The sequence below is a fragment of the Petaurus breviceps genome, unplaced genomic scaffold (assembly GCF_028583685.1).
Source record: "Petaurus breviceps papuanus isolate PSGF00001 unplaced genomic scaffold, PetGlider_PUasm1.0 90625, whole genome shotgun sequence".
Classification (NCBI taxonomy): Eukaryota; Metazoa; Chordata; class Mammalia; order Diprotodontia; family Petauridae; genus Petaurus; species Petaurus breviceps.
Genome location: NW_027187289.1, coordinates 3,581,044 through 3,604,091, shown reverse-complemented (window position 1 = coordinate 3,604,091; position 23,048 = coordinate 3,581,044). Strand labels below are relative to the sequence as shown.

The 23,048-nt window shown below is 38.2% G+C and overlaps 1 protein-coding gene across 1 annotated transcript in view; it reads right to left on the bottom strand.

The window, feature by feature from the left end:
• CLYBL (citramalyl-CoA lyase) overlaps positions 1–23,048 on the bottom strand; it is a 362,922-nt gene that overhangs the window by 518 nt on the left and 339,356 nt on the right. The window contains exon 8 of the mRNA XM_069064181.1: positions 731–850. Coding sequence (XP_068920282.1) covers positions 755–850 — 96 coding nt within the window. The 3' untranslated portion in view covers positions 731–754. The remainder of the gene's footprint in view (positions 1–730; positions 851–23,048) is intronic.

The window sequence follows — 23,048 nt, the reverse complement described above, 5'->3', positions numbered from 1 at the left end:
AAATCTAAAGGTAGTGTGTGAGGGAGATAGAAAGGAGAAAGAAAGAAATAAGAAAGAGAAAAAAAGAGGGCGCGAGTGGCGCAAGAGTGACATCAGAGAGTCTGGAGTTTTCTTGAATTTATTTTTTAATTATCTGTAACTAGGGACCCAAAATATTCACACAGGATACAGTTTCTTTCATGTATACATATACTTAAAAAATTATTTTTATTAAATCTAGAACCCAACCAATTTATTTTTTAAAAGATGTATTCGTAAGCAGAGTAAGTGATATTCTCATTCCCAGAACCCCGATTATTTTCCTCCATATTTTGAAGCAGATGTCATTCTTTTAATCTAACATTTTATAAAAGGGTACATTTGAGGCCCCAAATAGCTTGTGATTTCATTCTAACAAGTGAACAACAGTTAAGTGATTAGGAAGTATCTGATTGAAAAAAGGTTCAGCATCCTCTCAAACCCTTTTTTTCCATCAGGTTTGACAGACCAGTGAAATTGTAAACCTGTTTATACATAACAGTAGGAAAAACTATTAGACTCTAAGTTTGGGGCCAAAGGGGAGAAAGCCCATCTTTCCGATAAGGTATAGCTGGGAAAAGCGCTCCAGTATATTAACCAAAATAAAAACTAACATGAGCTCTAAATGGAATTATATTCCAATCTGGCATACTAACAAGTCCCCAGTGTGACAGTCCCTCTTTAAGAAACCCACTGTATATGTTCCGCCCACCTGGGGAGAGTTTCTTTTAGCAGATCATTTTTTCTTGATGGCTGTGGCAAGCGTAACAATGTTCTGTGCCTGCTTCAGTAATGGCATGTCTATCATACTCCCATGGAAAGTAAAGGCTCCCTGGAAAACAGAGAATACAAACTTCCTGAAAGAATGCTTGGAAATTATAGGCTTCCTTTCCGCACACACTTGTGAAACAAGAACATTAGATCCCACCTGAATCATACTGACTTTTCTTACATAGACTTTTGAGAAGGCCAAAGTAAATAACAAAGGCAAGATTGATTTCCCCTCCTCCCAAAGGGATTGGGAAGGGGGGAAAGAAGGGGGAGGGAAGTTCAGGGTTTTAAAGAAGATGAAAAACACCCAATCACAATGTGTGGGAAGACATGCACACATTTTAACTCTTGATATTAAGAAGAAATCAAAAGTAGATTGATCCTCAAAGCCAGCTGCCAGGTAGATGAATACAGGTCTTATAACATACTCTGTCTCACATTTTTCCTATAGATAATATTTGGAAAAAGTCTTTGCTCAAAAACTGGAAAACAGTAATATCCTGTGATAATTGATTAGCTTTTAAAAGTTTCATTTTCAAAATGCTGTTAGAGGAGAATATATTTATTTTAAGCCATAATAGAATATTAATATACACTTAAGTGATTAGTTAGGATTGTGGCATGGAAAGGAATACAGAACTTGAAATCAGTAGATACTGGGATTCAAAATTTTCCCTCTTCTGTTCATACTAGCTATGGGACCAGGGGCATAATTAGGTCTTTAAGCTTTAGTTTCCTCATCTTTAAAATGGAGAAAATAGGTTGTTGAGGATTGCATGAGATAATATATGTAAAAGCACTTTTTAAGCCATAACAGGTTATGTGAATGTCTTTTATTTTTATTTATTTATTTATTTATTTTAAAGCAATTGGGGTTAAGTAACTTGCTCAAGGTTACAAGGGCAGGTGTTTCTGGGTGGGTGCTAAGTGTCTGAGCCTGGATTCGATCCCAGGTCATCCCGACTCTGGGGCAGGTGCTCTTACTCACTGTGCTAGCTGGCCGCCCCCGTGAATATCCTTTATTGTGATGATTATAAGACTATATAGAGAAAGCCTGAAGTGTGAAATTAATAGAAAGGGTTCAGGTTGCTGACACATCACTTAAGGCAACTGAAACAACATGGACCATGATGTTGCCCCTGAAGATATTTAGATATTGGCAAGAGTTTGTTAGAAGAAAATATCAACTCTTTGTATTGTACAAATTGTATTGTTAGATGACTAGAATCTGAACCAAACACCTTGGTGTAGAGATATATTGGGTAGCTTCTTTTTCTCATCTCTGTCTTTCCAGATATCTCCCTTTCAAGATTCAGAGTGAGAGTGGGCAGTGGTAATGGTCTTGATGGCCTGGGTATGTGACTTCTGTATGCTGTTAGTGGTGATAATATATATGTGTACATTACAGTCATTTCCACGTGCCCCATGAGGGATTGTTGCATTGATTAGTTTTAGGGACACCTCGGTCAGGATTCACCCTCCTACCTTCCTTCCCCTCCCCACCTGCTTGCTTCCTAGTGGGGTTTGTGAGATCTTTAGATTAGTATTATACAACACAAGGAAGCTCTCAAAAAAAGTTAGGTCTCTTTTTGAATAAAGGTAATTTTAACTAGCCTTGAATCTGTGATCATTGGGATAGGGAACTCATAGGGGAGAGAGGTTCTTCCAACTTATGTTGACGCCTTCTCTGAAACTCATCTTCTTAGAGAATTACCATGTGAACAGTAACATGCTAAAGATCCCACAGTCAATTGTGGCAGTGGCTGGATTTGAAATTACATTTTCCTAGCTGTGAGCTCAGTTCTTTATCTACTATTGAAAGGCAGTCGATGCTACTTAGAGAACGGTTAAACATTAAAAATAAACAAACAAACCAGTGACCCATACATAATAGATCATAGTTACATAGGTCATATTTTGTATTAATTCTGTACAAAGCACTTTCTCCTATTTCCTTCCCCCTTTCTTTCCTTTCTTTTTCTCTCTTCTTCCTTCCTTCCCTTCCTCCTTCCTTCCTTTCTTTTTTCCTTCATTTCTTCTAAGCTATACTGAATGAAAAACATGACAGATAAGATCATAAGATCCTACAAACTTTTTTTTTTTTAATCAATGGTTAATGGTATCTTTCTGCCTTCATTATCACTATTTTTAAACAACATTTACTTATTTATTGAAATTTATCACAAAACATTTATTGATGCCCATAAGCTAAGAAGTTGCTAAGGAGAACACCATTAGGTAAAGGACAGAGGCAAACATTTCCCATAGGCAGAGTGGTCACTCATCCTCGGTCGGTCAAGAATTTCCCTGCTTAGTAGCCTTCACTTTCTTTACAAGGCACTTACCTCATCACAACTCTCTGAGGTAGGGTAGTGTTAAGTACCTGCTGGCAGGCTGGCAGTCCCCATTTTATAGATGAAGAAACTAAGCCTCAGAGAATATAGGACTCGAATTCGAACGCAGGTCTTCTGACTCCTAGTCTGATTCGCTTTCCCTCACAAGACCCTGCCTCTCCATAAAACCATAAAATCCAGTTCATGACATTTTCCCCAGCTGTGCTTATATACTTCCCAGCCCTAGTAATGATATAGCTGATGAGACGGTTCATCAGTAGCCTAAGTACTGGACTGTGGGTCACCTTTTCATCTTGATTAGTTTTGTGTTTAAAAAAAAAAACATGTTCCTTGCCTGATTTCTTTCAGGTCTGGGCTGAATTTTGGTTAGGCCCTATGGTTGTTACTAATTTACATCTTAAAATTGCATCATTGATTTTAACTATAGATTAAAAATTCCCCCGCCCCCTCCCCCCCCCCCGCATCGGTGCTGCTCTTTATATCCTCCTAAACATTTATATATTTGGCTGGCAGTCCAAAGGATGTTCCATAGGTTAGGTTACATGTGAAATCAGGGCATGGAACACATGCTGTTTTACAAGGCAATAGTCTAGTTTTCTTATTGAAGTAAATGATGAAGACCAAAGGCCTCCTGGTTATCCACCCACCAAGTGGATTATTGCCCTGTAAAACAGCACATCTGTCCTGCTAAGGCCTAAATAATAGGCTGGAGAAAGGAAATTAGCATAGATGCACATGAAATCAAAATGATGCACATGGAATGGAAATGACAGCTTTGGGCATATGCCACGTTCCTTGAATCTACAACATGAGTCAGAGTTCCATATGCACATCAAAAAGGGAATATTCCTTATAGTTTTTCAACATAGGGAGGCAGTTTCCTGGTTTGTTCCATGAATGGGTTTGCATTATTGGCCTCAGTCTGGAGCATTCAATTCTACTATTTTTTTTAATCTTATGTCTCCCACATTCTTACCACTTTTAAGATTCCAGATTTATAAGATTGAGAATAGTGTACCCTTTTTATCTTCTTTAATGTGTCTTTAGCTGAGATTCTCAGTTATTCTCTGATGTGTTTCATAGATTCTTTCACACACAACTCTAGGATATACTTTTGTGATCCCCAAATCTCAAAGCTCTAGTAGCAAGAATAATGCATTTAGCAAGAAGCTGCTTAGATTTTTGGTGAGAATTTGAAATTTTCTTCTGTGAATTATCATAGATTGGGTATCAGTTTCATAGCGTTTGCCATTTCATTTAGATGATGAAGTTTCCTTAGTTTTTGATATGTTAGGGTAAGAAAAATACACTTAAAATGACATGCATAAAAAGGTTAGGTTGAGGTAGCATTGGGGAAACCTTAACAAACCCAAAGATTCAAATTAAATACTTGTCCAGACAATTTTCTTAATAGTTTCAATAGCAACTAAATGCTAATGGAATATATCAGCAATGAAAAAAATGAATTTTTTTTTGTCCCCTTGTCTTTTCTTTCTACTTTCTTTCCCTTAGTAATCTCATTCATTCCCATAAATTCAACTACTACTTCTACATAAAGAGATTGGTGACTGGTGAGGTGCTACTGGCTCCACTGGAGAGGTTATCCACACTGATGAAATAACGGATCTATGAAAGCACTGAAGCTTTGAAGTATAATTTCACTTTGATAAGTACTATGTATATAATAGTTCATACTTATGTAGCATTTTATAGAGGGAACTTAGTAAAATGCTACTTTATTTTCCCCAATGCCTCAGTAATTCTCTGGCAATAACTTAATTTAACTCTTTCCAGCCCTGAAAAGTTACTTATTTTTTGGAGAGAATCTGGCTTATTTTCTGATGGCTAGTGCTTTGATGATGATAACTATGTTTATAGAGAAGATACTCAAGTTATCCTAGCATTTCTGGAGCTTAGTCTTTGAGAAATTCCTATCATTTTCAAATAGCTTGAGCTTTAGCATCTAAAGGCATATCCCAATGACAGTGTTGCTATGATCCATAAGATAGGATCTTCCCTGTCAGAGTTAACAATAAAATGTAAGTACAGTCATCACACTGTTTCCTTCAGGGCTGAAATAGCTTCTTACAGCTCCTTAAGCCAGTCAGTTTCTCTGCTGATGACTCAACCCAGCTAATCTCTAAAATCTCCACTTCGTAATCCTTAGAAATTTCTTCTTGAGATTTGGAATCTACCTTTTCCCTAGAACCTCCCCATCCAATGCCATAGACCCACCTTCTATAATGATGGAATTATTCCTTTTTAATTAATGACAGGCCATCACCTGCTCCTTCAATATTTCATGGCCTGCCACAAACCATGCTAATTCTAGCTTCATTGTCCCACTTTCTTGAGACCCTTGGATAGCCAATACTTCTTTCTTAACCTGTGACCTAACCTATGTATCAGGACTCTTGGAAAAGCAATAATCAATCCTTTTTGATCTGGCTTCCTCTGAATTCAGATATGATATTCCACAGAGAACATAAGGCTGAAGATGGATAGCTAATGCTCAGTAGAGTGTCAGGACTCCTAGGCCCTATAATAAGGGGCCCCACAGGATTGGGATAAATTATTCCATAACATCTCATGGGGAGCTAAACTGCCTTTATTGGGGATGTTGGTTTGCTTAGAGCCCTAGGAAATAAGGAAAATGCTCCCCCCTCCAAAAAAAAAAAAGACCTAGGGGCAGTATTAGATCTGGTTAAAGGACATAACAAAGGAAAATGTTTACTTTCCAATTCTTAGTTATGCTTCTTTTCTTATACTGGTTAGTATATCCAGGAAGGATTTGGAACTGTTTTGGGCAAAACTATATTATGACTTCTTGGAAAATATTAAGACTATGAAAATCCCATTTACAAATGATTTACCAAAGTGGGAATGAAGATTTACTAAAAATTCAATTATCCAGTACATGCCAGTCATTCCTCAGAAAAATCCTGTATGTGTGTATATATTTTAGTATACATATAAAGTACACATATATATGTATATATATTTTTTCAGAAGGCTGCTCAAAATTTATTAGTTTCTGTTAAGCACAAAGTGAAAATTATTGAGGCTGCTGGAAGTCACATACATGATTTGGATAGTAAAAAGAAAAATATATTTTCTTGTGTTCATTTTTGATGTTTTGCTTTTGTTTTCCTTAAAACACACACCCACACAAACAAAAACCAAATCTCTACACATGAACAGCTTGCTTAATTTAAGAAGGCAGGTGGAAATGAGAAAGGAAGAGATAGGATGGGGAAGAGGGAAAGTGGGGAATGGGTTTTGATGCCCAGTGTATTTCAGAATACAGGAGCAGCCAGGAGGGTGCTACCACTCATGCAGGAGGCATAGCTCTGGGTTTGCTGGGCTTGTGGACATGCTGCTTCCTCGTGGTCTCCTGAACCAAGTCACTGTGATCATGCAAGAGCAACCTGGAAAGTTCCTGACTGCTCTGGGGAATTCAGGGACAGCTGTCACATCATTATCAAACTTTCCCTCTCACCCAGATCCTTCTTATGTTTTCAAGCACATAGTATTCCTAGGGCTCTATATTTTGCTCTTTGGAATTCAGAGGAAAGGGGGGCTGCCTTGAGACATTTTTCCCTCTAGGATCATAGAACTAAAATTAGGTAATCCCACATGACCCTTAGAGATGGTGGTATCTGGCCCCCTTGTTTTACATGTGGGAAATTAGAGATGAAATGGCTTGCATGACACTACACAGCTAGTCACAGGTGGAGTCTGGAACTCGAACCCTGAACCTCATTCCTATTCTTTGTCTCTAACAGGCTTCATTTTAGCTAGAGGAGACTATATACACCACTCTAAATGGCATTTCAGCTTAGACAGGGATAGCCTACCTCTTGTATGAGATTGAAGAAAAACTCTCTGCTTACCTCTGGGTGAATGCTACTTCTTTCCCTTCCCCAGTGTTTCCCTTCCTCCCTGCCTCCCTTTCCCCAAGGTTACTGCAGAGACCATGTACGTCTTGGGGCTTCGTGCCTGATACAGTCACAGAGTAGCATGGGCTTATGCTGCTGAAGGCACAGTCACACCTCATCTTTCTGGCTAGGTAAGGCATTCTATCCCACTTCGGATGCCCGACTGTTCTACTTCCAAACAGAGAGAAAATCAGGTGGCTTCAAGCTCCTCAGACCTACTTCAGCCTTTCTAATCACCAACTTTTCCTCCACTTCCCTTTTGTCTGAAAGACTAGATTTTTTTTTTTTTGCACCATTTGTGTGTATGTTCTTGGTGTGATAATGTTCAGTGAGCCAAAACTTATTGAGCACCCAGTGTGGAATGAGAATTCTACTGGGTGTATTTTGGTTATTGTTTAGTTGTTTCTGACTCTGTGACCCTATTTAGGGTTTTCTTAGCAAATATACTGGAGTAGTTTGTCATTTTTTTCTTCAGCTAATGAGCTGAAATATTATATAAAATGTTATAGATGAGGAAACTGAGGCAAACAGGGTTAAGTGACATATTGAGGGTCACGCAGCTAGAAGTATCTGAGGCCTGATTTGAACTTAGGCTCCAGGCCCAGTACTCTAGCCACTGTGCCACCTAGCTGCCCGTTAGGTGCCTTAGAAAAGCACTATGACTAATACTGCTGTTGACTCCTGCCAACTTGTATTTATATTTTTCTTTAGACTGGTTTAGTGGAAAAGTTCTGAGATGGAAACCTGGGTTCAAATTCTGCCTTTGACACTTGCTACTGCAAAATAAAGGGGTGACTCTTAAGTTTCTTCCAGCCTTAGTCTATGATCCTAATATAGTCACTGTTTCCAAGGAGTTCACAGTCTACCTGGGAGATATAAAATATATGCTCAAAAAGATTTTAAAGTTCAATTTGATTCAGTAAATATTTAATTAAATTGTACTATGTACCAGGTGCTATGCTGGGTGCCACTAGTGATATAAAGACAGTGTGAACCAGCATCTGCTCTCAAGAAGCTTACATTCTGCTGGTGGGGGAGGGGGAACAATTTCTGTAGAGATCAGTAAATGTGAAATGCATGTAAAATCAGGATAAAATAATTTTTTATTTTTTAGTGGAGAGCACCAGCAACCTCAGTGGTCACCAAGGCCTAAACTTACTAGCAAAGACCACAGTTAGAGGCATTATCTTTTTTTTCCTGGCAATGTATAACTCTTGGGGTTATTCTCAGATCTAGTTTGAGAGCATCCTGAGGACAGATGCTATAGAAAAGCAGTATGAGTGATGGTGAAGCCCACTGGATTTCGGGGAATCAGGAGAGGCTTGTTTCCAGTCCTCACTCAATAGCTACATTAATCAGTCAGTCAATAAGCATTCACTAATATGTGCCAGGGACCAAAGAAAGGCCAAAACAGCCCTTGTTCCCAGGGGCCTTCCAGTCCATGGAGGATCTAGAATCTACTGGGTATCTTGGACAAGTCACAAAAATGGAATCAAACACTAAAAAAAAAAATCTGGTCACTGGAGTCAATCCAGGGTCTCTATTGAGACCCAGAAATAATCTCTGTTCTTCCTTTTGGGTATAGGATGGCATAACATTCATTCTTTCGTAGGCACTGGACACATACACTGCCTACTGATTTTGCTCTGGCATATAGTCTGGGGCATACTTACTTCCATAGCTACGGTTACTGCAAGAGGGAAACCCCAGACCTAGCTCAGCAGTGTATAATTTGCTGTCAGATAGGAGAATCTGAAGTGGCCAGGGTGAGTTACCTTCCTGTTCCTGGCTCCTGCTGAAAGCTGAGAATCCTGCCTATGCTGGCATTCCCTAGCCATGATGCATGGGTGCATGGGGTGGGTTTTCTTCTCCCATCATTTGTAGAACTTGTTTTTGGTCTAGACCTGTGAGTTCATCAGTGGGAATTCCTGATGTGGAAACTCTTATCAGTGTGAACAGGCAATTTGTCTGCAGCTGGAGGCTGCATGGGGGCACTGAGAATTTAAATTATTTGTTCAGATTCACAGAGTAAGTAGAAGCACTTGAACTTAGGTGTTCCTGTCTCCAAAGCAAATTCCTTTTTCTTTATGACATGCTGTCTTTTTTCTCATAACAGAGGATAGGTCCTTTGATCTCTTACTATCATCCCCCATCTTTCTCATCATCCTTCCACCTCACATACCCAGTAGTTCAAAAGAATACTGAGCTGGGTTAATTTTTTGGGGGGTCTTTTTGGAGGTGGGGGAAAGCAGGGCAATTGGGGTTAAGTGACTTGCCAAAGGTCAGACAACTAGTAAGTATCAAGTGTCTGAGGCCACATTTGAACTCAGGTCCTCCTGACTCCAGAGCCAGCACCACCTAGCTGCTCCGGTTAATATTTTTCTCTCCTCTGGGCATCTAGGTGGCACAGTGCCCATCTTGAGCATGGGGCCTGGAGCATTAGGACCTGAGTTCAAATCCAGATCAGACACTTAACCAGCTGTGTGACCTTGGGCAAGTCATTTAACTCTCTTTGCCTTACTCCCTCATCTGTAAAATGAGTTGGAGGAGGAAATAGCGAACCACTCTAGTATCTTTGCCAAGAAAACCCCAAATTGGGTCATGGAGAGTAGGACATGACTGAACGACAACAAAAAAAATTTTTTTTTCTAAACCACTGGGTTTGTTATTTTTCAAAAAGTAATATGGAGACATGCGACAATGTTAGAAGAAGGAATTACAAAAGAAAGGAAATTGATTAGAGTTGCTTTTGGGAGTTAGATTAAAAACCTAGTGCAACTTCTAAGCTTATTAATAAAAATATATCAAAAAGGCAACATGTTATTTCTTAATGAGTAAAGTAGTTACAGTGAAACATATGAATGGTATCTTGGACTTACAAAGGAAAGGTTTGAGTGAGAATAACAGGATGACTTTATAGTCTTGCTTTTGAAGGTAAAGAAGTCACTTTTTGGTATATATAGATTTTAAACTTTTAATATATATTACTCTTTAATTGGTTTAAAATTTTGTTGATTTAAAACATCAACATTTCCACATTCAAGAAACAGAAAAATGAGGAGGGTTATCAAACTGTGAATCTCTATTACATACAGCCTGTTTTTTAGAAGTATATATTAAATTTAACATATCTAGACTGCCTTGCTTGTATGTGTTGCCTAACTTTTAGTATTTAAATATGTACACCTGAAAAATATTGTCACTAAGAGGTTGTTGATTTAATTTCAGCAACAAGTTTCTTTTGTCCCTAAGTAATGAGCAAAGGCTATGTTAACTCTATATTTAGTTTAAAAAGTAAATCTGCTACTGAAATCATTGCAGTTTTTACTCTGTCATTACCAGTGTTCTTTTATAAAAATTTTACTTTTTCCATGTACAAAAAGCTATTTTTCTCTTTCCCCTCCCCCTCCCTTTCCCTTGGGAAAAGAAAGAAGAAACCCTTGTAGCAAATACAAATGATCAAAAAAAAAAATCCTGTATTGACCACATCCCAAAATTCTGTGTCTCATTCTGTGGCCTGAGTCTGTCACTACTTTGTCAGGAGGTGGGCAGCATCAGAAGTGTGCTGCCACTAGCACCTACTGACTTGAATAGTTTGTTAAATCTTCATTGTGAGCATTAATACCCTGAATATCAGTAAGTTACAAATCAAGGCTCTATTTGTTGTTGTTTTTGATTGTCTGTACTTAAGGAAGTGATGGAGAAAATGCCAATAAGAAAAACTTAAATATATCTTGTGAAAATTTATTTTAAGTAGCATGTTTCATCATGGAATCTCTGCTAGTAATATTTTAATTTACATAGGCAGCTTTTTGGTGGGCAGTGACAGTGCTTATATGAGGAAATCTAAGCTCTAACAGTTACTGCCTTTTCTACTTTAAAGGCATCAGGAGAAAAACATTGCTAGGAATTCCACTAAGGATTTCCAGTTCCTCCTGAGTATATGAAGGATGGGAACAAATCTGTTACCTCATTGGAAAGGGCTATTAAAATCCTGGCCAATGAAAGATTATCTTTTTTTTTTTTTTTAAAGCAACCCGGGTTAAGTTACTTGCTCAAGGTTACACGGCCAGGTGTTTCTGGGTGGGTGCTAAGTGTCTGAGCCCGGATTCGATCCCAGGTCATCCCGACACTGGAGCCAGTGCTCTTACTCGCTGTGCTACCTGGCCACCCCTATGAAAGATTATCTTGAAATGCTAGAACAAACCTTAGGTTTCAGAGAGTCAGGGAAAAACGCTGAGGAGAGCAACTTGCATTTGTGTTGGTATATTATTAAACTGGTTTAGCATAAATATACCAGGGCAGCAATACGCTGTCTCTGAGCCTTGAAATTAGGAAAAACCTGGAGGGAAGCACCCCTCCTTTCCACTCCTTACCCTAGAACACTGGCATACCAGCTCAGGATATCTGATGCTGAACCTCAGGAAATTACAATATGTACTTGATGCCAACCTCCGGGAAAGCAGAAAAATGGAGGTCATGTATGCTTGAAAGCCTCATTCCTGCCTGCCAGGTCAGTGTCAGTTCTGAGAAAATTCCAGGGATCCATCTGCTGCCTCCCTGTGACTTTCCAACTAACAGTAATGGGAAAAGTTACCCTGTCTGAGGTGCTTCTCAGTAACCTTAGGGCAGAAACAAAAGAGGATTTGGAAAAGGTTCACAAAAGATAGGACCATCTTTTCCCCTTCTTCCCTGTCCCTCCTGCAGCAGGAGATAATATGGGATTTCCTATATGTGATGGTCTCCTACTTTCAGGCTAGACCAGGGGTAGGGAATCTGAGGCCTCGAGACCACATGTGGCCCCAAGATCTTCAAGTAAGACAACTTCACAGAACAAATCCCCTTAATAAAAGGATAGTCTAGCTGCTAGTCTTTAAAATCATATTCTATATACATGTTGGGGGGCAGCAAGGTAGCACAGTGAATAGAGCACCGGCCCTGGAGTCAGGAGGACCTTAGTTCAAAGCTGGCCTCAGACACTTGACACACTTATTAGCTGTGTGACCTGGGACAAGTCAGGCCCAATTGCCTTGCCTTCCCCCCTCAAAAAAAAAAAAAAAAGGAAGAAAGTACATGTGAGGTGGACAGGAGAAGGATAAATACTGTTTCAATGAATGTGTTTTATAATTTTAGAAGATAAAATAAAAAGAAACAATTTAGAAGAGACAGTAATAAGATTTCCAGATGACTGGAAATTGGAAGAACAGTCAGCCTTGATGGCCAATACTTAAATCTATGATCCTATGACTTAATTAGGTAGAATCAGGAAGACCTGAATTAGAACCCAGCCTCAGGACATTTACTAGCTATGAGACACTGGCGAGTAATACTTAATCTCTCTCAGCCTCAGTTTCCTCATCTATAAAATGGAGACAATAATAGCACCTACCTCCTAGGGTTATTGGGAGGTTAAATGAGATATATTTGTAAAGTGCTTTGCAAACTTGAAAGTGAACATAAATGCTATAATTATCATTGTCATTATCATTTTTGAACAGTCTCAGTTTTTTTCATTTGTAAAATGGTGAGATCAAAAAGCACTTACTTCACAGGGTTATTGTGAGGATCAAATCAAATAAAATCAAATAACTGAAGTGCTTTCCAGAATTCTTACTATGTCATTCTGCCTCTACAGAGACTGTTTCCTTGAGGATGGAACGCAACCTCATAGTGGATTTGTTGTTGTTCAATTGTGTTCATGACCCCATTTGGGGTTTTCTTGGAAAGATACTGGAGTGATTTGCCATTTCCTCCTCCAACTCATTTTACAGAAGAGGAAACTGAGGCAAACAGGGTTAAATGACTTATGTAAGGTCACAGAGCTAGTAAGCATATGAGGCCAGATTTGAGCTCATGAAGATGATTCTTCCTGACTCCAACCCTGGCACTCTATCCACTTTATCATCTAGCTGCCCCACTGTAGTGGATGGAGTGTTGGATTTGCAGTGAATTGAAGCTTGGAAGACCCAGCCATACCTCAGATACTTACTAGCTGTGAGATCCTGGGCAAGCCAATTACTTTTTCTGAACCTCGATTTCCTCATCTAGAAAATGACAGAGTGGGACCTGATGACCTCATCAGTCTTTTCTAACTCTAAATCTATGATTCTATGAAGGTTACTAATGACATCTAATCAATATATAAATCCATTGTCTTTTTTTTTAGTACTCACCTTTCTTGACCTCTCCATTGACTACGACACTATTGACCATTCCCTCCTTGAAACATTCATCCCTTCTGCCTTCTTCAAACTCTCCTAATTCCCCTCCTGTCTCTCCAACCTCTCCTTCTCTGATTTCTCCCATATTCTAAATGTAGATATTCCCTACTTCATTATCTCCTCTTTCTCTATGCACTTTTCTCAAAGCAATCCATTTCCACAAACTCAACTATCACTTTTTTTCCAACTGACTCGAAGATCTGTGGGTCTAGCCTAAACCTCTCTGCCAAGCTTCAGCCCTCTGTTTTTCAGTTGCTGATTGGGATGTCTTGATCCTCGTTCCATTGATACTTCATGTTCAAGGTATAAAAGACCGAACATATCTCTTCTCTAAAATCTAGTTTTCCTTGATGTCTGCATTTCTGGGGGGTCATCTTTTTCTAGGCACCCAGGCTTAAAATTCAATATTAAAATTCAAATACTCCTTTCTTTCCCTCAACTCTCCTGTCCAATAAGCTGCCAAGCCCAACTAACTTCATCTATTAAATGACCTCTGTAATGACTTTTGCATCTATTCCTTCCCTTGTTTCTATTCCTATGCACTCAGAATTGTTTGTTGAGTAAATGAATGCCTGAGAAATGTGATAAATAGGAGAAATTGTCTATTACAAACAAAATATTGGGGAATCTCTGAATGTTTTGCAGAAGCAGGCAAACTTGTTTTTAATGTAAGCCCCTGGAGGGAAGGAGCTGTCTTCCTTTTAATTTTTGTAGTGTCTTGCACTTAATGGGTATATCATGTTATTTGATAAATTGAATTTAAGGCTTCAGGAAAATCCTGAACATTATGTGAAAGACAGTCAATTGAATGCCAGCACAGTAAATGATGAAAATCTCATATATTAAAATCTAAATTTATATACTGGCAAAGATTTTGTGCTTACTTCTCACAAATCTTTACAATCTAGAATACTGTTTTTTAAATCTCGTAAAACTTGGGTAGAACTGTAATTTCTCTGGTGCAAGTATTCCCTCCTTCAACGCTGATTTCATGATATTTTGTGAAAATTATGTGGATTATTGCAACAAGTCCCTGAACCTTTATTATACACGGACATATTTGGTTCTGTGAGATACATAGTTGTTTATATGTAAGACATATAGGGACTATAATTGGATAGAAATTCCTTTGAACTCAGTAAGATTTCCTCAGTTTACTGATGCTGACATTTCCCAATTAAAACTGATCAGAAATGTCACATCTTCTTTAGTTTCAAGAGAAGATGGCAAAAGGTCAGGTCAGTTAATAACATGTCCTGATGAAAGCGTCATTCCTCAAAGAAGGCGCCTAATCACTTCAAAATTTTCTGCCTGTCAGGACTTTATGAGCCAGTAAAACAATAATTATTCAGCACATACTTTTTTAATGTCAATATACTAGATGCCACAGGTAGATACAAAGGGAATGAGGATATTTTTCATTCTATTTAGGTAAGAAACTTTTTTTTTCCTTTTGAGAACAACTGACTCCCTAAGGTGGGGAAGGGAATATCAATTTAGAGTGCACAAGTAAAAAGTGATTTACCTTTAAAAAATGCGTGTGTGTGTGTGTGTGTGTGTGTGTGTAAGACACAGACTATAGAGAAACAGAGAGGTAGATAGAAAGAGAGAGGCAGAGATAGAGAAACATGTTCCATGCATGTACTTTTAAAATTAAAAACAGTAAAGATAACTAAATATGGAAATAGTCAAAAAGTTGGAGGGGCTGCAGAAGGTCACTAATACACTGTTATTGGAGTTTGTATTAATCCAATAAATGTGGAAGATGATTTAGAATTAAGTGGGAGAAAAAGTGGTTAAAATGTCCAAATACTATATGTTAGGGATCCCACTACTAGGCATATACCCCAAAGAGGTTAAAGACAGAGAGGCCCATGTATGTATCAGGATATTCATAACCACAAATTTTTTTTGTAGCAAAGAACTGGAAAAAATAGGAAACAAATCAGTTGTGGAATGGCTAAATAAACTGTGGTACATGAATGAAGTTGAATATTATTGTATCATAAGAAATGTTAGACATGATAAATTCATAGAAACTTACATGAAATGGAGAAGAGTGAAAGCAACAGAACCAGGAAAACTATCTATATCTATACGTACATAAATACATATAATGACATTTATATAACACATACAATATAAATAGAAAGACTGAATGCGGTGCAATTATAATGACCAAGCTTGCCTGGGGAGAAGGGACAGGAATATCCAAGTCTTTTTTTATTGGAGAGGTGGGGAACTATGGGTGCAGAATGTTGTATATACCGTCTCACATGACTGATATATTAGTTTTGTTGGACTATTTTTAAAAAAATACTTTCTTATAAAGGAAAGCTTATCGGAAAGGAGAGGAGGGAGAGAGATATTTAGAATCAAAGAGGGAGGTGTTCCCTGAATTTAGTATTCTATGTCCTGCCTCAGTGTCTTTACACTGGCAGTGTACCTTGTGCCTGAACAAAGCAACCCTCCCTCTTTCTTCACATCTACCTTTTAGTATCCCCAGTTTCCTTTGAGGTTCAAGGTTCAGCTTTTGTGCCACATCTTATAGGAAGCTTTTCTTTTTTGCCTTTTGGAGGGCAATTGGGGTTAAGTAACTTGCCCAAGGTTACACAGCTAGGGGTGTGTGTGTGTGTATGTGTGTGTGTGTGAAGCATTTGAGGCTGGAACCAAACTCGGGTCCTCCTGACTCTGGGGCCAGCACTTTACTCACTGCACCACCTAGCCACCCCAGGAAGCTTTTCTTGATCCCTTTAGTTGTTAATGTTTTCTCTCTCTACCTTTCAGTAAACATTTATTAAGCACCTACTATGTACCAGTCACTGTGCGAAGCCATGAGGATCCAAAAAAAAAAAGCAAAAAACAGCCCCTGGCCTCAGAGAGCTTGCACTATAAGGGGGCCCCCTTATGTTATAAATATATATAAGGGGGCCCCCTTATGTTATAGACAACATGCAAACAGATAGACACAAAGCAAACTATGTGCAGGCTAAATAGGGAACAGTTAACAGAAGGAAGGAAGGCACTGGAATTAAGAGAGGTTGAGCAAGATTTCTTGTAAAAGGCAGGAAGTCGGGAAGTAGAGTGGAGGAGGGAGAATGTCATAGGCATGTGGGAAAACCAGAGAAAATGCCCAGAGCTAAGTGATGGAGAGTCTCATTCATGGCAACTGTCTGAAGGCCAGTCTTACTGGACCAAAGTGTAAGTGTTGGGGAATGAGGTATAAGAAGACTGGAAAGGTAGGAGGGGATTAGATCATGAAGGGCTTTGAAATTCAAATAGAGTATTTTTGGATTTGTTCTTGGGGACAAGAGGAAGCAGCTGCAGTTTAGGGAATGGGGTGTGTGTGTGTGTGTGTGTGTGTGTGTGTGCACGCGTGCTCACGCTTGAGTTATGATCGACCTGCATGATAGGAAAATTACGTTAGCAGTTGATAGTGAATGGACTGAAGTGGGGAGAGGTTTGAGGCAGGCAGACCCACCAGTAGGCTATTGCAACAATCAGGGCATGAGGTAATGAGGGCCCACACTACAGTGGTGGCAGAGTCAGAGGGAGATGTTGCAAAGGTGAAATTGGCAGTCCTGGGCAACACTTAGATATTGGGTGGGGGGGAGGTCATTGAGAGATAGTGAGGAATCCAGGATGACTTATAGGTTGCAAGCCTGTGAGACTCTGAGGATGGTGTTGCCCAATATACTAATAAAGAAGGCAGGAGGGGGAGAGTTTAGGGGGAAAGATAATGAGTTCTCTTTTGGACATAATGAGGTTAAGATGTCTACTGGACATGTAGTTTGAGATATTTGAAAAGCAGCTGGAGAAGCAAGATGGGAAGTCAAGAGAGAGACTGGGAGAGGAAAGTTAGATTTGGGAGTCATCAGCATATTTATCTGTTTAATGTGCTGTCCCTCCAGTAGAATATTGATTCTTTGGGGCAGGGGCCAGGATGAATGAAAACCCCAAGAGACAGAGTTTTCTGGTTAATTAATAATCAATTTATTAATTAGGCTAGCCAGCAATCAATAAACTGATGGTCAGTGGTTTCTCTTGGTAATCAAAGACGCCAGGGGAGACCCTGAAATGCCTTAAGTACTTTCTGAAAGGGAATTCCCCTGACAAGTGAAAATCAGATTTAATTGGTGGACATTTAATGAGGAGGTGGGCTAAAAGTCTTAAGCAAGAATGTGGCTTGATCATGAGATTTAGCAGCCTACAGCGATCTAGGCAGGGGAAGCCATTTCCATCTGGATCTCTGGCTGGTTTTCTCCTTCCTGAGTTGGGTCACCCTAAATTCTAAGTGGAGGAGGTCAAGGACAAAGGTTCCTTCCCACAGGGGATCTGACTAGACTAGATTCTGTTTATACTCTAAACAGAAATTAGGACTCCTAGTTGGGTGGGGTCCTGCCCAGAATTGATGACCATGTTCCTTGAGGGCTAGGAGAATTTCATCAATCAGTTCTGTTCTTCAAAGACTGATTGACCTTTACAGGAGTTGGGCATTTATAGAAAATAGAAGGAAAAAAGGTGGATCACAATGAATAATTAGTTATTAATATAATAGTATAACGTTCATTTCTCCCACGGCTATTTTTTATTTTGTTTTTATATCTCCAGAGCCTAGCATAGTGTCTTGCTCATATTAGACACTTAGTAAATGCTTGGGTTGAGTTTGATAAAATGATTAGAGAGACAAAGAAAAAAAGATAGATAAAAACAGAAAAGAAAAAAAAACCAAGAGAAGATAAAGAGAGAGAAAGACAGGCATAGTGACAAAGGTATAAACATGAACTCATCTGGAAAAAGAGGAAAAATACAGAAAGAGAAAGAAACAGGTCTGTTGCCTTCTAGGGAGGTAGTGTGAAATTCAAATAGAGATAGAGGCCACTAAATCATATATAAGGATTACTGCCTCATATTGATGACATATATTGACTAGAAAACCATGTTAGTATTATTCGTGTTTTATTGTATTTTTATTTTGTTATTACTCCTTGATTTTTTTTTTTCTTTTTGGAGGGCAATTGGGGTTGACTTGCTCAAAGTCACATGGTTAGTGTGTCAGGTGTCTGAGGTCTGATTTTAACTCAGGTCCTCCTGACTCCAGGGCCAGTGCTCTATTCACTTCGCCACCTAGCTACCCCCCCTTGATTACATTTTGATCTGGTTTGGGCCACACTTGGACATGGGCCCTGTGTTTCTAGCTCTCTTTTAGGACGCTATGGCTAAGGACTTTTAAGGCCACAAAGTCTTTTTTGCAGCAATGGACATAATCCAAAATGCCTCCTCTCTGTGCTTGCTCTTGTAGGCTAGATTAAATGAATAATGGTAATTGTATCTGTCTAGCACTTAAAGGTTCCCAGAACAAGTTCAATCGTAACAGTCTGGTGAAGTGTCTTATTTTAAAATGATTCTATCCATGGCTATATATATATATATATATATATATATATATATATATATATATATATACACATATGTTACTATTTTGATATATGAATATAATGGAAGAAGTTACATGTTACAAATTAATGTGTGTGGAGATAGATATAGATCTCAATGAAGTATCTACTTTTAAAGTTACATGGAGAGACAGGTACAGATAGAGCTGTTAGTATCTACATTTATCCCTTCCCCACCATGACTTTCCCCATCGTGGTTTCTATATAGCTTGGGTCAGCATAAGAAATTAAATGAGAATTTGGGGGGGAGTTTTTCAGAAGCCACAGACAACATGGAGGCCAGCAGATGACAGAAAAACTTTAGAAACTCAGAAATGCATAAAATATATGTATATGATATTATATAATAACAACATATTTTATCTTTTAACACCATAATAATTCAAACTTCTCGACATGAAGGGAGGGCCAAAAAATTTTATGTGGATTTTTCAGATTGCAGGGGCACTGTGCCCTTAAACCTGGTGATGTGGAAGGGATAATTGCATATAGATACAAATAAGTAGATATGGATGAAATGAATAATACCTCATTTGTCTTTGAGGTTTGCAAAGGGACTTTATCACAAAAGCCTTGTGAGGTACCTTGTTATAAAATTACATATCAGCATTAATTGCTAATATTTATATACAGATAGTTGTAGAGATATAGATGTTACCTGTATCTAGTACTAATAGCAATAATAATAACAATACTAGTTAGCATTTTATAGCACTTTAAGGTTTTGCAAAGCATTTTAGAAATATTGTCACATTTTATCCTCAAAACAACCCTGAGGTAGTTTTACAGATGAGGGAATTGAGGAAGACAGAGGTTAAGTGATTTACACAGCTAATAAGTGTCATACTGGATTTGAACTTAAGTCTTCCTGACTTCAGACCCAGGATTCTATCTTCTGTACCATCCTAGTTGCCTAAATAGTAAATATATATGTTGCTTTAATGCATATCTATAGCTCTATCTCTAGGGATATCTATGTTTATAATTTTAAAAGAAGCTACCATACAATACTGTTGTGATCAAAGTGCTTTGAAAACTTTGAAGTGATGTACAAATGTGAGCTATTAATTCATTTCAGCTGTATCTGTACTTATTTACTGCTACCTCTATATCTACAGCTATATAGGGTAGAAACAAATCTTTATAGTTATCTACATAATGTTAAAAGTAGGTAACTTTGGGGTATCTATATCTAGGTAATAATATCACCTATTATTTTTATAATGCTTTAAAGTGTGCAAGGGGCATTACATAACTTGATCCTCACAACAACCTAATGAAGAAGGTACTACTGATATTCCCATTTTACAGATGAGGCTGAAAGAGGTCCTGTAGGTTGCCCAGGATCAACCAGCTAGTAAGCCTCTGAGGTAGCATTCAAATTCAGGTCTTCATGAATTCAAGGCTAGCACTCTGTATCCACTTTGCCACTTAGCTGCTGAGTTACAGCTAAATCTCTCCATATCTCCTTTTGTGTCTGCATTCATTTATTTGTCCCATCAGGGTCCTAATGGCACTTTCCCTTTTTCTATCAATAACTTGGAAAAACCATTTAATTCGGAACACTGTAGTTTTAAGAAGATATAAATAAGAACTTCGGAGTTTGTGAAAGTCACACACTGAATTGGAGAGTTGGTGACTACAACATGATCCACTCACCTAAGAAGTGCTAATAATGCAATTCAAACATCAACATCCAAAGAACCAACTGTATAGGTATAGTAATGCCACAAACTGAAGTCATGTTTTTCTCCCCAGAAACAAAGCATGGTACTGGTCAGCTCCATGTGCCAGAGGAGCCAGAGAAAGATGAAAGACCTGCCTCCTCTGGAAGGCTAGAAGCCTTGCATAAAGTAGTATCACCTTTTGTACTTCCAGAAAAGGGAACCTTCCTCAAAGGAAAAAGTGCTGTTATCCTCTTTTTATAGATGAGGGAATACAGAGGTTGAATGACTTGTCTATGGTTCCAAAGGTAGTAAGTATCAGAGTTGTCTTTCAAATCCAGATTTAATAACTCTGGGATCAGCTGTCTTTCCAATATTCTAGTTTTCCTTAAGTGGAGGGTCAAATATGGACTCTGGGTAAGAGGGAAGAGAACTAATTTAATAGAGTTGGAGGGAGGGTGTGTGTGTGTGTGTGTGTGTGTACGTAAATGAAAACTGCAAAGGCATATGTTCCCTTTCCTTTATCCATATAGGAACCTTATGTTGTTGTTGTTTAGTCGTTTTCAGTTATGTTTGACTCCTCGTGACCCCATTTGGGGTTTTCTTGGCAAAGATATTATAGTGTTTTGCCATTTCCTTTTCCAGCTCATTTTACAGATGATGAAACTGAGGCAAAGAGGGCTAAGTGACATGCTCAGGGTCACAAAAATACTATGTGTCTGAGGCAGGATTTGAACTCAGATCTTCCTGACTCTAGGTCTGACATTCGATTCACTGTGCCACCTAGCTGTCAGGCACCTTTTAGATGGTATATAATTCAAAGAAAAAAATATCCTGGCATTCCCAACCTTATCAAACCCTTGTTTATAACTATTATGTTTTGTAGGTTTCAGGAATAATTTGAACTCTCACCTGGGAGTGAGTAGATCCATTTTGTTCAACTCAGAACCACTAAAAATGATTATTACAAAAATGGTTAAGAATCCCTGTAAGACATGATCTCTAAGGTATCTTAAAACTCTAATTTTCTAAGGTTTCTTCAGAACAGGGAGAAAAACCTAAAAAGGGTATTCCTTATCTGCTATTATTGATCTTACCACACATCAACAGAAATCAGGATGAAGCTGAATACAAATAGCACTAGCCTTTCAAGATTTTAATTTCTACCAAAAATTATAATTGGTCATTGAAAAACTAGTTTAGAAGCAAACATCATCACAATTACAGTTGAGGAATTCAAATTGTGTCATATAATTCTAAACAAAAAAAAGGAAAGGAAAGAATGGAGGGGAACTGAAGTTAATAAAAACATTGCAAAAGTAGATGGAGTTCCCTCCATCTTTCACTCTTGCTAAGAAATGCCAGTTTCTGATTTCATTATCCAGACTTCCAACCAAAGGTGGCTGAATCTTGGGGGATGGGAAAGGATGGGTGCTGTGCAGTAATGCTATGGTCTCTAAGTGGAAACAGTTCCTTTCAGTTGACAAAAAAGATACCAATCTTTAGTTCATCTCTTTGATCTGAGTTGAAGAGAGGTAGTGCGATTGCTGGCTTGGGAATGCACGGAAACAATATTTTTTGGCTGGATGGACATTCTGAGTCCTCTCAGTGAGCCTGCTATAAGGCCATCTGGATAACACATTATTTCTTCGGTTAAGCCCTGCTTTTGAAAACACAAATAAGAGGTGTGTGATATTAAACCAGATACCTATGTAAATCATTTGCTTTCAGTATTTGGAGCAGGGTAAGATTTTATTTTTTGTATTTTCTATCTGAGAAGCACCATTTCATGAGAGGAAATGCCCCTAGCTTGCACCATCACTCTTTGTTAAGATTGTTTCTAATTATATGCCTATAAAAATTTTGCTCATTTACATAAGCTCTGTTATTTTTCAATAGCTCACTGATCTTAATTCACTCCTCTGAGTGAAATTAGAACTTTTCAATGATGAGGAAGTCTGTGTGAGGACATGTTAATTTAGATTAGGCAATGCCTTGATTTGTTAGTATTTATCTATGTTGAAAGAACTTGAACTATCCTATGATTAACATCTTCTTTTCCTCTCTTCTCACCCCCCCAAATATTATAAGAAATAATTTCAAAATATTAAGAAGGCAAAGAAAGCCTTTAAATTCAGCTGTAAGAAGCAACAAAAACATTGAATAAAATAAAACACGAAGGACAATCAAAGGTGGGAAATGCTAAAAGCAGACTCACATAATAGAACAATAGAGATACCAAAACAGTAGAGAAGGATATACTACAAGATCCCAAATTAATGGATCTTAGCTACTTGGACATGGGTGCCTTACAAAACCACTTAAAATTCTGTCACTGGCAATAATCATAATTATGTTGTATGTTGCTGTATATATGTATACACATATATATTTAAACTGTATGCTATATAATATATACTATTTTATTATTTTTATTCTTTGATATTTTCCTTTTCAGTCTCTCTCTTCCGAAAGTGATCATATGGTTTTTGTGCTGTGATGTCCTCTATACAAAAGGAGGGAATGATCATTTTAAAATGATAATCTTTCCACTTAGTTGTTATATTTACATTGGAAATGATGAAAAATAGGAGAAATAATCTGGTTTGTACCAGACTTCTGAGAT